Below are 15,254 nucleotides of genomic sequence, written 5' to 3' on the forward strand. Positions count from 1 at the left end.
GACAAGGCATGCCTGGCCGCTTGAGAAATCTCCAGAGCCCAAAGGAAAGGAATAAATCTATTAAGGGAGAATTTCAGGCACAGAGAAGATATTTTCAGAGTACTTTTTCTCAAGATATATGTCACAGGCTAACACATGAGAAAGAGGGGGATTCCAAAAGAGTCAGTCCAAACCAAATCCAGTCCTTGCTGAACCCAGATGCACAGAGACTACAAGAACCTGCTATCCCAGGCCGCCACCAGATCTATGGAACTATGATCTTTGGTGCTAAACAAACATGTTCTTACAGGAGCATGGAGAAGCAGCCCCCAGGGGAGCACTGATCAGCAAGTCCCTGCTCCTAGGAGGTGTACTGATGACCCACCAAGTACCCAAAGCTCACTCCCGAGCTGTGAGACCAGAGTCCCACTGAGGTCCTCTCTCTACACACACAGCAGAAGTAGGTGCAGAAATGGCGATTCAATCTGGATATTCAATACAAACTAGGCTGGATGCAACTCACATAGTCTTTACTGTATGTAAACAACAAAACATATCAACAAAGCTCCATAAAAGTAAGGAAAGTGGTGCATGAATGATCTCTACTTGACCACTCTAGGGCCTGAGCCCTCATGAACTCAGGATGTTGGGATGATTTTACAGACTGGAGGTCTTGTGTCCACTGGTCACCCCACTGGTGTCATGACACATAGGCTACGAACAACGGAGCATGTCAAGCCCTCATAATACTAACGAAATAAGGACAAAATAGAAGAGATGGCCACTCTCTGGGAGGAATACTGCCCAATTCACCTACGTGGACTCACTCACCAGCAGGCAGGTTCAAACACATCCTGCCACAGAAGTCAGCTTTACCTCTTCTAGAGGCCCTTCTAGAACTGCACAGTGCAAGGGCACCTGGGTGGCTCCGTTGGTTAACTGTCCAACTCTTGATTTTGGCTCAGGTCATGATCTCATGGTTCATGAGTTCGAGCCCCGCATCTGGCTCTGCGCTGGCAGCCCCAAACCTGGTTTGGTTCTCTCTCTCTTCACTCTCTTTGTGCCCCTACCCTGCTCATGCATATGCTCTCTCTCTCTCTCTCAAAATAAATAAATAAAAGTTTTAAAAATTAAAAAAAAGATAACTGCACAGTGCAGCAGTCAAAGGCATGAATTTTGGTGCAACACAGACTGCTTACCCCTTGAGCTGTGTGACCATGGGTGTGGTAGTTATCCAATGTAGGTCTTAACTGCCTCATCTGTAAAACAGGAGCAACCCTAGTCCCTATCTCTTCTAATCATTCTAGGCTTCACTTAGATCATACACATGAAGTCTTTCACATAATGTTGGCCATGACCACCAACACCAGGGTCAGTTCCACCATCACCCAGGGACTCCCCACAAACAGCAAAACAAGAAACATTAACTCCTCAGAAGCCAAGGGTCCCAGTGGTGAAACAGGTGACCACTTGTCCCCCATCAACTTTCTGGGTTGATGTTGAATCATCCTGGGATTGAGCCATGAAGCAGGGAGATCTCGGGAAGTTGTGTGATCCGGCTTTCTGTCCCCTAGGATATGCAACTGTGGTCAGTAACTTCCTGATAGGCCCTGCCTGGGGAGAAAAGGGACTAATAACCAAGATTTGGGGGGGAACATTGGCCAAGCAGGGCCAGGGGTATCTTTGTTTCAGTTAAGTCTGGGACTTCACACAGCACATGTACAACCAAAGGAGTGAATCTCTGAGATGGGAAATCTTTGCCGTAAAGTTTCTCAAGCTCATCTGCCAATCAGATACAGTCAGTTCTCCTTGTTCAGGGCAGTTACATTCTCTAAACCTGCTGTGAACTCTGCATGTATGAATACTGACCTACTTACCTCCTAGGAGAAATACAGGATGAGGTTCCTGCAAAGCCTCTGCTCACCATTTTTGTCAACTAATCAATACATAACCTTGTTTTCCATCTGTTTATTTTTTGTTTTTGTCTTATGTGTGTTTCTCCCTAAAGACACCTTATTTAACGTGTATTCCTCACAGATTTTTTCCTTATAATAAAACTAGCTAAGAAGAGTCTAACATTTTCCTGACCCTGGATAAGAAGACCGTAAATTTCTTTGGCTCCCAGCCTCATCACAGTGCCTTCACCATGCTCTTTTTATTAATGGTCACCTCATGAATCCACAAAGTAACCCCCTTTTCCAATGCTTCCTCACACACTATAGATGTTACTTTAGCGCTTTCCAGATCAACCTCAAGTACAGATTGGCGAATTTCCTCTTCCTCTTTCTGGCTGTACCATATTGTTGACTCATGGCCAACAGCTCTATCATTCACACCTACATGAAACATCTAACACAACGTATTTTTCTCCATAAGGCACATCATAGCCTTCTCATACTTAGAAACATCAGACTGCACTCCAGCACTGCAAGTGGGGGTCATTTTATCACCAAACAGAAAGCGCAAAAATGCAAAAAACATGGCGCTAAAAGGCCCATGAAAAGGACACCTGTTTGCAGTATGAGAGCTGAAACAAGAAGGCAGAGTGTCTCCTTGTTCAAACTCAGCTGGGATCATGCATGCTGACTGACTCACGTGCCTCTGCCTCTCTGTGAGTGTCCACAAATGCTTGCAAAAAGCACCATGAGTACTGATTTTAAGCTTACACATAAATTTTAGCAAGTAGGCCAATTCACAAATATGGAATACATGAACAATAAGGATTAGTCAGGATTACCTGGGTGGCTCAGTCGGTTAAGAACCGACTTTTGATTTTGGCTCAGGTCATGATCTTGGGCTCTACACTGGCAGTGCAGATCCTGCTTGGAATTCTCTCTGCCTGCCTCTCTCTCTCTCTCTCTCTCTCTCAAAATAAATAAATCAACTTAAAAAAAAAAAAGAACAAGGATCACCCATGCTTTGTTTACACATCTAACAGGATGCTAGTTTGCCTCTTTGATTTGAAACTCTCAGCAACAGAATTTGGCCATGCCATGTGACAAAATATGTTTTTTGCTTATATTTTCCAAATTTTCCTCAATAAACATGGATTGCTTTGAAATAGCTCTTTCTTCTCTAGAAATACTCATGCACAGATCTCTGTTCCCCCAATCACATGTGTCTTCCTGCAATTTGAGTCTATTTCCTTTGGTTTCTCTCACATCCTGCCCTCCCTCCCCCACCCCCATCACAGACCTCTTGGTCTCATCAGCATTACACAGGAGAGAAGTCTACCTGCAAACTGGAGCCTTTTCAAAAGCAAACACACCGAAGGAAACATCTGTAACAACAAGCAACATCTAGAGCATATAAAGTTCTCCTAGGATATAGAAAAGCACTCAGACTCCACAAGATAAAGAGCACAAATCAAACATTCATAGAAAAAGAATAGCAAAGGGTGCCTGGGTGGCTCAGTCCGTTAAGCATCTGACTTCAGCTCAGGTCATGATCTCTCAGTTTGTGGGTTCAAGCCCCACATCAGGCTCTGTGCTGACAGCCCAGAGCCTGGAGCCTGCTTCGGATTCTGTCTCCCTCTCTCTCTGCACCTCCCCTGCTCATGCTCTGTTCTCTCTCTCTCAAGAATAAACATCAAAAAAAAAAAAAAAAAAAGAAAAAAAGAAAAAGAGAAGTAACAAGATAACATGAGGAGACGGTTAAAGTTCATACCCAGTATGGGAATTTATTCTCAGGCAATAAACCAAAAGAAAACTTGTACATAGATGTCTGTGCCAGTCCAATGTGTAAGAAACAATCCCATCTGCAACCTGTATGCTTGGTGGCAGGGTATGTGCAGACGAATGAATTAGATGGCACGTGGCCTAAATGGAACATTCAAAGGTCAGTAAAAATGATCATGAAAATTATAAGGCAACACAGAGAAACACTTGTAACATGTCAGATTTTAAAAGGTGGATGGCAAAATTATATCTGGACTGCAAAGACAACCACACGCATTATTCATATTCAATGCTAGAGTCTGAAAAGTAACACAGAAAAACCAAAAGAGCTCATCAGCTAAGGCAGCGGGAACCATAGAGGATACTTTTTCTGTCTTCCCATTTCTAATTCCATTGTAATACTGTTGTCCACACAAGGACGAAATAAAAGGCTATGCAATACTCTTCAAAGTGTCCATGATGTAACTTTTCAAGCTTTAAAATGAGTATCAGAGAGGTGAGGGATGCTATGCAATTCTTCCTCCAGCAGAAGCCTTCCACGGTATTGCCTCTCGAACTTGAATGTGGCCTCTTGTCACATGTGGATTCAGTGGTTCTGCGGTGGGGCCCTCCAGTGGGGCAACACTGCTGGGCCATGGATCACACTGCAGAAAGCAGACTCCAGGTAGCCACCACTGCCCTTTGGCCATTAGCTATTTTGTTTTGCTTGTTTTGTTTTACTATAGCCTTAATCCCAGGCTATGACACACTAACCATAGAAGGCCCAGGGAAAGGCCAGCATGGGACTCAGGCACCCTGTCCACCTATTTGAGGCTACTCTTTTGTTGGCTCCTGCCACACAGTCTGGCTGTCCTGGGGGGAGGAAGGGATTCCTTTTAGGAAGCAAGCTGTGATCTGAAGCAAGGAGTCACCACATTTCCCACTGGACCTCCTTCACACACTCTTGATTTCAAGATGATTCTATCACAGTGGTTCTTTTTGGTCCAATTTCAAAAGAGTCCTCATCTGGAGAATGGGTCACCTGAGTCTACAGGATGGGAAGACCCAGGTCACATTCACCCAGGCATGGCAGAGTCCCCCAAAGGAATCCTTAGGCCCCATTTTCATCAGGAACCCTTGTCAGCACTGAGCTTGGCATCATCAGGTACTCTCTTTGATGGAGTTAATTTGTGAATGAATGAGTAAACCAAAAAAGCTATGCAATAAATAACCCATTTAAATGAGCTTCTCTAGAGTGTCTCAGATTCGCTTTGAGGAGACACTCTATTTAGGGAGAGAAGTTACCTGCTCTTTCACTCAATGCCATGACTCTGAGGAACAGAGCTCCTACTGGGTCTCCAACAATGGCTCAGGATGTCTCCCACCTCCACCTGCCCTTTGAAACCACCACCACCACCCCCATTCATTCCACCCTATTCATCCATCCCTCAGGCTCTCCAACCCAAAGTCTGCATTTTTGCTCAAATTAGCATCTGGTACAGCACAAAAACAGCAAAACGTCAGGTCTTGCCCACTCCCCGTCATACTCTAAAGATAATGTTCTCTTTACGAGAACTTTGTCAGGGAAGTCATTTGTTACAAGGCGCAGTATGCCCTGTGTAGCCCACGTTAGTCCCTGTGGCGCCATAGCCACTGTTTGGCAATGAGTCCAACTCTGCCAAAGTGAAGAAGGCCGGCAGTGCTTGGGCTTAAAGCCCAGACCTTGGGCCCCGAGCCACCTGCCTTTGGGGGGAGCTCCCCACATCCACTCATGCCAACAGCAGTTTCTCTACATCCCAGAGCCCTCGGTGCAGGCACAACTGCCTTGAATGACAAGAACACCCCAGAAGTGAAGTCAACCTACATTTAATGATCTTTAAAAAGAACAAAAGACATCAACATGCAAGTAACAGAAACCAGCAGCAAGTCATATGACTTATATCCCAAACACACGTCCTTAGTGTATAAACTCATGGACTCCTCTGGGGGAAAAAAAATACTAATTAAGGCTTTAAAAAATAGAAAAGCATTTCATTGTCATTTGCCCACAGAATTGGCCAAACAGAAGTTCCTTTACACAAGTGTAATAGTCACATCTTCTTTATATATTCACAGAGGGGTGTTGTTTTTCTTTTGTTTTTGAAAAGCAGCTTTTCAAATGTAGCTATCAAAATATATGCTCACTTTGATACAGTTAAAAGAAAATAAAGTTATGCTTAAATCCATTGGCCTCATTAATATGCATTTCTTCTCCAAGACTTTGTCAAACCTTCAAATAATTATTTTCAAAATAGTTATTTACAGCTAATGGCCCATAATGCCAAGCCCCTGAGCTTTCAGAAAAGTGTCACTGGGATACAATGGTCCCTGTGAAATGCACGCAGGTCACTACCCCTTGTCACTGGGGCATCCAACCACTGCCTGCCACAGTATGCACTCCCCAGCAACCTCACAGCCTTGTCAATGTCCCCTCAGCCTGAGGAAAAAAACCTGGTAGGGGGATGGTAGTCACACGGGGCCACCCCCAACCATGAACAAATCCAGCACAAACAGGCTAGAGACTCAATCTCTTTTAGGTGGGAGGGGGGTACCTTCTGGAAGGCACTAGAATGTCCACATACCTGCTACATAACTGAATTAATGCAGAACTAAACATGCACTTGAACTATGGGCTTTGGCACCTGTGTGGGCAATACCAGAGTATCCTTTGCTCTCTGGGCCCCACCACCCCCTTCCCTCTGGGGACAGCCAGAGTCCTACCTGCTCTTGGGGCCACTTTGGCCTCTCCTCTGGAGTTCTGGACTTGGTCTTGAAGCCTCTCTGGGGGTCTCCGGAGTGCTTGGCCTCAGGAGGGAGGTTCAGCGATTTGGGCCTTCCCTCATGTCTGCTAGGGCCGTGGCTGGCCTCACTGGGTGGGCAGGCCTCCGTGGAGTCCCCGGGCCCCGGCTCGGGTCCCCGCACCAGCGCGTGTTCAGGGCTGGCCTCACCGGCACTGGTGATGCTGGTCATGCTCAGACTCATCTTGATCTCAGCCACGATCTGGTCGATGTCCTCCTCCTGGTCCTCCAGGTCCCCATCCCCACGCCTCGGGTGATAGGGGGAGGCAGTGCCCGTGTTCCCATTGGCCTCCGCGGGGTAGTAGTCCTGGTAGCCCTCTTCACTGGGACAGTAGTGGACACCTTCTTCCTGGTCCTGGGCCTCCAGGACGGAGGCCTCGTCCTCCGGGATGGGGAGGTGGCCGTCCCGGTAGTCCGGGCTGCCTTCGTCCCCGTGGCCATGCGGATGGGGGCCTGCCGAGTCCGTCCACTCCTCCACGGCCTCCTGGCACTCATCCGTCTCCAGGTGGCGTGTGCCATGGGCCAGGTACCCCTCCCCGTTGCAGTCCATGCCCTCCAGGTAGCTGTCATCCTCGGGGCAGTAGCGGATATAGTAGGTGATGCCCTCCTCCTCCTCGGGGAGGCCCTCATCATAATCCTCCTCCTCAGAGGTGTTGTTCACATAGTCAGAGCTGGAGTCCCCATCGGGGCTGTGGTCATGGCACCCCTGGTCTGGGGGTGTGGGGCTCTCGGGTTGCAAGGTGGACAGCTCCAGGCCCTTGGGCACATACTCTGCCAGGGGCAGCTCTGCGTCCTCGCTCTCAGGCTCCTGGCCATGGGGGACGGGGCCAGGCCTCACCCTGTGGTCCAGCATGCTGCTCGCCGTGCTCTGACGCTTCCGGTTGGCCATGGCGGATGCTCACGCAGCCATCATCACCTGCAGGCAGCCACTGTGGGGAGGAACGTTGAAGAGGACAGTCAGAACCCCACAAAACATGGCCAACCCAAGGCTCCCGCCAGGCTGCCAGCAGCAGGACCCACGGGAGTGTTCCACCACCATGTTGTCTCAGAGCAAAGTTAATGCACACCTGTTCAAATAATGTGATGTCCCCACTGCAGCTGACTCATTTGTGGAGAGCAACGCATACCCATGCCACAGAGAAGGGGGACACGCAGGGCTGAGGGGAAAGGAGGCAGGGGCAAGGCGGGGCACCTGCCATTCACCAGGATGACTGCCTCTTTCCCAGAACCTCACCGGCTCATTCATGACTTCTTAAGAATGCTCACCCTGTTTGGGTAGCCAAGGTGACAAGACAAGGAGTCATCAGATCATGTTATTTTGTCTCAAAAAGCAAAAGAGAAGCTTTCATTCAGAAGACATGAGGAGGTAACACTACCTTCCAAGTCTAAATCCACTGCTCCTCAAAGGCCTCAAGTCCCCTCCCCTACCAGCTGTCTCGCCCTCCCCAGTGCATAGAAGCCTCTCCTTCCTCCTCGCTCCAAACCAAGAGGATTCCCCAAGTGACCAGACTTGCCAGGAACTGTCCAGGCTGAGCCCCATACAGAGAAGCTGAACCTGAGCCCTAGCCTCAGAGGCTTAGCAGGGTGAGGATACAGGAGAGGGGGACGCCAGGGGGAGGACAGCACTGCCTGGCCATGGAGAGAGGGCAGAGGGTGTGGCCACAGCTTGCAGGATGTGGATCATGGCTTCACGGGGCACTGCAAAGATCCTGTAAGTCCAAATGGGGGAGGTCCTGGGGTGCCTGGGTTGCTTAGTCTGTTAAGCGACTGACTCTTGATTTCAGCTCGGGTCATGATCTCAAGGTTCGTGAGTTCAAGTCCCGCAACGGGCTTCACACTGTGTACATCCTGCTTAGGATTCATTCTCTCTCTCTCTCTCTCTCTCTCTCTCTCTCTCTCTCTCTCTCTCTTCTCTCTCTCTGCCCCTATCCCACTCGCTCTGTCTCTCTCTCAAAAGAAATAAATAAACTTTTTAAAAATGGAGAAGGACCTTACCCCACCCCCCAGGACTCTGCATTTTATCCCACAAACCACGCAGAGTCATCAGGCAACTTTCAGCAGGTGCATGACACGCAGGATTCCTGTTTTAGTCTCATCTCTCTGAGCCCAGGGTGGAAGAGATGCTGGAGGACAGACAGCTGCAGGGAGGGAGACCAGTGAAAAGTCTATTCCAGCTCTAGGGAATGTGAGGGGCCAGCATCAGGGAAAAGCCATAGGGGATATTCAAACGGATCATTAATGTTTTATCTCTTCAGCTGAGTGGTGACCCAGATGTTTGCTTTATTCTTTAAATGGTACTTTGACATTACTTATGCCTTGTTTTTGTTTACATCATAGTTCATTTATTTTTAAAAACTTCTTCCAGTGTCCAGAGAAGAAATGAGAGCCTGTACACATGAAAATAGTTACAATGGTAAATTTCATGTTATGTATATTTTACCACAATTTAAAAAATTATTTTTAAGTAAGTGAGAGCTTAAGGCAGTGGAAATGAGAGAGGAGCTGTGGAAGCAATGGGCTCAGCAGGATTAGAGAGCAGAGACAGAGACTCTCATGCCAGTTCCTGCCCAGGCTCTGAGCTTCCCTGGCTATACATCCTCTTTCTTCTACCTTATCTCCCCCTAAAAGTCCTAAACTAAAGACCCTTTGCATTCTGTATTCCCCAGAGCACCCACACAGCATTTTGCTTATAGTGGTGCCTAAAACACATTTTTCTATGAGACTGGGTTTACCAGATGGCCACAGTCACAGCATTATGAATATTCCCCAAAGAACGGAAGAGATAATTATTTCATCTGTCCAGACACTCAGAGTGCGAGCATCATTACTGATTGAGCCACATGCTTCTGACATGTGAATTCACTCCAAGAAAATTTCCTATTACAAGAGGCTCATGAATGTCTTGGTAGCATCACTAGATGCTGAAAGATTCACAGAGCCTTCTCCAGACCAGCCCACGGACTAGAAAGATAGCCCACCAGGAATATTATCACTGAGATGGACGCTGTAGGGTATGAATGTCCTCGCAAGTTACCCCATCCCCAAGCCCCAAAACTGACAGGATAATCCCAGATATTTATTCCCAGGTAGGGATCGAGGTGCTCAGTGTTCACTAAAATACAGGTGACCAGAGGATGCATCAAAAGCACTGACCTGCCTCACAGCCATTTATCATTTTACAATAGACCTCTTACCTGCACAAAGGATAGCTAACCACCAGGGACATGCATATGCTGTAGGACTGACGGAAGGAACTTGGCAACCACCTTTTTGTGGACACAATCTCTAGAAACAACCCCCAAAATGGTTCCTAAAGCATGCAGTGAATGCAGTGGCTAAGAGACGGCCAGATTCCTACACTTTGAGAGTCAGGATGGTCAAAGGCAAATGGAGCTGGTAGTCAGTTGCCCCTGAACACTCAGTTCCTATTCCTTGGGAGTAACTCTATCTCTATATCTCCCCAGGTCATACACATCCACATCCTTGTTAACAAACAAACTAAGGTACACCATACCTCTTAACTTCACATTCCATCTTAACCTCAAATTCTATGTCATTTGAGGGATAAAATCTGTATGCAAATACAGACGTGTGTATGCCCACATCTACATATGACACCATCTAGGCCAATATAAGACTCAAAGATGAAAGTACATATATTACAGTAATGTGGGACAGTCCCTAATCCCATAAATAATTTACCCAAGCAATCTACAATGTGAGGCTATTCCAGCCAAAATTCCAACAGAATATTGGAGAAACTGTGACCCAATAATTCTTAGGTTTATTTGGAAGAATAAATTCGTGAAAATAGCTCAGAAAGTTCTAAAAATGAGAGTAATTAAGAACTTGCCTTATCAAGTATGTAAATATACTCTGAACTTTGGGGCCTGAACCCATGACCCTGAGATCAAGACCCGAGTCGAGATCAAGAGTCAGATGCTTAACCAACTGAGCCACGCGGGCACCCCCATTTATTCAAGACTTAAAAGGTCTTTCAACAGCATTACAGGATTCTTCATAGCAAGTTTATTCTTAGATTTTATTATTTTCTGGTGGCTGTAGTGTCTGCCATTATATATTCACCTGGCTATTGTTGGTACATAGAAAAATACCTATATTGATCTTGCAAAAGTGCATGTTCAAATTCTAGTAATTTTTAGTTGGTAATTTTGTTTCTCTCATTTCCAGCATTTTATCACCTTGTCTGGATGCACTGCCCTCGAGTGCTACTACACAGTTAAATGGTGGAGCTAGTAAAGGTCAGCCTTGACTTATTCTTAATTGCAATGAAAATGTCTTTCTTTACTTCTTACCAGGGCCAGTCCAGGATAAAGCACATATGGCACTCACCTCAGTCATGAAACTTAACAGGGAAGGGGCCCCTGGGTGTCTCAGTCAGTTAAGTGTCCGACTCTTGGTTTCAGCTCACGTCATGATCTCCCAGTTTGTGAGTTCAAGCCCCATGTCAGGCTCTCTGCCCCCCCACCCCACGTTTCTCTTTCTCTCAAATAAATAAATAAACTTTAAAAAAAAAAGAACAAAATTTAACAGGGCAACAAAAAAGAGAGTAGTTTAATACAATACTTTAAAAAAAACTATGCAAAAATAGATGATAAAAAATACCAACATGTTAAATAAAGACAAGATCAGTATTATTGATTTTTCTCTTTGCCTCAGGTTCCCATAGGGCTCTGGCTGGACACTGTGAATGATCCAGTTTTTCAAAATTTTTCACCATGAAATACCATGCTAGGTGTTGGCTTTTCTAGAGTTTGATAGAGTGGACCTTCTGATCCGGTTCTCTTTTCCATGGATACAAATGGAAAGGGACCCACAACAGAATCCTGGACGGCAGCAGCCGCGTCTTTGAAGGTCTGCAGAATTACATTTAACCTACCGGGGCACTTTTGGTATAAGAGAAAGAACCCTCCTATTAAAGATGAAGACAGAAGGTCTGTGTTTAAATTCAGACCTCCATTTGCTGTCAGGCCTTGGGCAAGATATTTAACAGAGCGATGGTCTTCTGCCCTTGGTAAATTGGAAATGATAGCACCTGCCTTCAAGGCTTGAAGCGGGTTAAATAGGAAAATAACCAGCGGAGGCCTCAACTCCTTAACGTTTGTTTTTTCCTACTATATACAGGGAACTGAGGAAAATTTTAAATGAAATGTGAACGGAGAGAATGCCTGACAAGGTGTGTGTCTTGGGTGGGTGATGGGAACTCTGCCGACACAGCTAGCTAGAAATGGCTGTTGTCAAGTGACAGTTACCCTGGCCAAGGACACAATGTGCATGTCTGCAACAGGATATGGGTACATAAAGGCAGGACTGCAGGAAAGGAGGAGGTATTGGGGAAAGCCAAGAGCTGCTCCTCAAAGCAGCGGTTCAGTCACTTTGTTGGGTAGAAGGCCCACCTGGAGAGTATGCAGGTTCATGGGCTCGAGATTCTGAGCCGGTGAGCCAAAAGCCAGGCCTAGAGCTGCAAGTGGTTCTGATGTCTGGGGCTCTAGGACTGCACTCCGGGGACTTTCCAGAATGAATTTGACCTCCTTGCCAATAAAATACAAGGCCCTTCCCTAGATGCCCAGGCCATCATGCTCCATGCATTCTCTATTCCTTTTCAAGATCCAACTCCTGGGTCACCTATACTCCCTGCCAATATGACAAAGGTGGGTGGCCTGGTTCCACAAGGGCTATTCAGAGAACAGCAGACACCTCCCAGACCAGGAAGGTGTGGTAAAGTCAAAGGGATGGGAGAAGGAAAGGTGGGGCGAAAATATCCGTGAAGCAAAGTGGTTCCTGAAAAAAAAGGAGTTCTGAGTTTATAATATCCAGTGTAGTCCAATAAAGGTGTGTTTGAAAGCACAGGGCACTAACACACTGCCTTTACATGGGAGGGCTTGCAGCTCGATGACAAAGGATTCCAGTTATAACACCTCAGTGACAAGCAGCTTTTTCAGCACCCTTCATGTCTACAGGGAGGTCCCACACAGCTGCCAAACCTCACCTTCCTGGGCCCCAAGGCTCTGCAAGTTCATAGGCAACATCTCATGGAAAGATCTGCAGTCACTTCAGTGCATTCTCCTTCTGGGGGTGCAACTGTTTCAAGGGGACAGCTGCCCTGTAGGAGGCTATGAGGAGCTTCACTCCCCTTGGGAGAGGGCAGGACACGTGACTAATCTTAGCACATCATTTGTTAAACGAACGCGGGCAGATTTTTGTACCCAGAGGTGACAGCTTCTCAGGGCATGATACTTCCCAGAGATAAGGATCACGATTTGTTCTGTGGTGTATTTAAATAGGGAATATAGAGAAGAGATACTCTCTCATAGCTGTTCCATCCACACACAGCCACCGTTGATTTTGTCCTGTATTGCCTTCCCTTCTCTTTTCTATACATACATCTCTTTTGTGTGGCTGAAGTCTTGCTGTAAACACTGCCATGTTCTCCTCTCCTAACATAATATATAAGCAGTGGGAACTCTCTATAATTATGATTTTAATGGCTACATAGTATTTCCTGGCTGAATAGACAGAATCTAACTATTCTCTATTGATACATGGATGGTGTCCTATTTTTATATGATAAATAATGTCCTGATGGTTCCCCGAGGATATACTCTAGGCCTTTTACCCCCTTTTATCCAGAATCCTTTAAACTTTCCTCCAATCCGAGGTCCAGGTTCTCAGAAAAGCTCCAGGAGGACTGTGGCCAGGAGAGAGTTAACCACCCCTATCAGGGGCTGGGCGGTTTCGCATGGGAACATGTGAACAAACATATTGAGGTCCTCTGCTTCTGATTAATCATATTAAAGATAAATCCTTCACAACAGACCATCTGGAAAGCAATTCAAATGTACAGAAGAAACACGATTACCTGCTATGCATCCAAGAAAATGAAAATGAGGCCCTGTGTCCAGACTCAATTAATTCTAGAACAGCAAGCACATAAATCAGTAGAAAATGCAGACCCTGATTCAGTGCTTACCACTCTCCTCCTGAAATATGCTAATGAGATGTGGGAAATAAAGGCTTATTGTCAACAATGAAGAGCCCCAGTGTCCTTATTCTAAACCACATTTTTCTTGTGCATGGGAAAACAACATTAGCCAGTTCTTAGAAGCACTACTAATATAGCAGACCAAGATGAAAAAGAGTGATTCGGTGGCCACGCTATAGACCAGGTAAAAATGTTATCATACAAATGTGATATTTACTCAACCAAATGGCTACTGCCCACAATCTTGTTCCTCAGTTCGGTCTCACAGGTTGTAAAGATGATAGCCTTTTCTTCCCTTTCAAGAATTTAGTTGTTTTGACCACACACAATCTGAGTTTACACAGCCCTAGAGTACACCTGTATAATCAGTTCAAGCAACCCAGGCAAAAGTCATCAATAATTTCCCCAAAACCAGGCTGAGTTCTAACACTGTCACACAAGACACTGCAACCTAGTTCAGCTCACACAGGGATATGCTTCTCTTTGAAAACTGGCAGGAAATAAAGGGCAAAAATGTCGAACCTTCAATAATAGGCTCTTAGTTAAGCCAATGTTAGCACATCCACAAGACAATTATGCAGCGATTAGAGTATTTACAAAGAGCTTATCATATAAAATGCATTATTATAATTTATTCACAACCAAATAAACATAGAATAAACTGTGAAGAAATACATTCAAACACCAGCAAGGGTTTCCTTTGAGCAATGGTGGAAAAATTGTATTTACTTCCTTTCCTTCTTCATTTCTGAGTATGGTACTTCTATAGACTAGTAACATATAAAAAGACAAGTACCATGGAGTACAGCCCTCTACAGCCACAGCTGCCAAGTGATACTTCTGCATAGGAAGGGCATAGGTCTCAGCATCCCTTGAAAGAATCCTGGGATGAGGGTGAGGACTGATTTGTTCCATCTGGGCCTTTCAGTATGCCAGGATATCTGCCCCCACTGCATCCTTCAGCTCAGAATGAGCAAAAGGGGATGATCTAACCCTGAAATACAATTTAAAAATGCTGTCAGCCCTTCACCAATGGCAAGTCCCCAGGAGCTGGTATTTGTATCCCACAATGTAATCTACACCTGAAACCAGCATTCACACCATAATGCATGGCAGTATGGTACCCATGTGTATGTGTGGGCCAGCAGACACTGCTCTTGTTAGTTACCCCTAATTGTAAGAAGTGAACTTGCTCCCACAAGAACTCCCGGAAGTGTTTGGCTTACCCAAGTCAGCGCCTGTTCTTATTTGCATTCAGGAGGAAATCAAGGGTCTGGGTAAGAAGGCAATGAAACAACACAAAAATTATCGGCAATATGCTTGAGAATGTTGAGAAAAACACATAATGTCTGCATTTGCCAAGGCCTTGTGCCAGGAAGGACATTCTAAACACATCCTTTACCAAATCCATCCTCAGAGACAAAGGACTCAGTACCCCCAGAGAAAGCAGCCACAAGACCAGAGAGAAAACGAGTCGTTTGTGCTGGCTGTCCAGCTATTTTTGTATTTTCCTAATCACTTCCAAACACATGCATCACTCACTGTGCAGATTTAAAATAAGCCATGATGGGCTGAACTGTGTCCCCTCCACCTCCAAATTTATACCTTCATGTCCTAACCCCCAGTGGCTCAGAATGTGGCCTTGTTTGGAAATGGTCATTGCAGATGTAATTAATTAAAAGAAGGTCATTAGGGTGGGTCCTAATCCAATATGACTGATGTCCTTATATAAAGAGGAAATTTGGAGACAGACCTACACAGACGTACATCATGTGAACA

General features: G+C 45.8%; 1 protein-coding gene across 6 annotated transcripts in view; it reads right to left on the bottom strand.

Moving 5' to 3' along the window:
- APBA2 (amyloid beta precursor protein binding family A member 2) overlaps positions 1 to 15,254 on the bottom strand; it is a 267,756-nt gene that overhangs the window by 59,915 nt on the left and 192,587 nt on the right. For all 6 annotated transcript variants that reach the window (XM_053888783.1, XM_053888784.1, XM_053888785.1 and 3 more), the window contains one exon: positions 6,396 to 7,401. In XM_053888783.1, the coding sequence (XP_053744758.1) occupies positions 6,396 to 7,361 (966 nt within the window). In that variant the 5' untranslated portion in view covers positions 7,362 to 7,401. The remainder of the gene's footprint in view (positions 1 to 6,395; positions 7,402 to 15,254) is intronic.

Source organism: Panthera pardus, unplaced genomic scaffold (genome assembly GCF_024362965.1).
Source record: "Panthera pardus isolate Hobbes unplaced genomic scaffold, ASM2436296v1 HiC_scaffold_24, whole genome shotgun sequence".
Classification (NCBI taxonomy): Eukaryota; Metazoa; Chordata; class Mammalia; order Carnivora; family Felidae; genus Panthera; species Panthera pardus.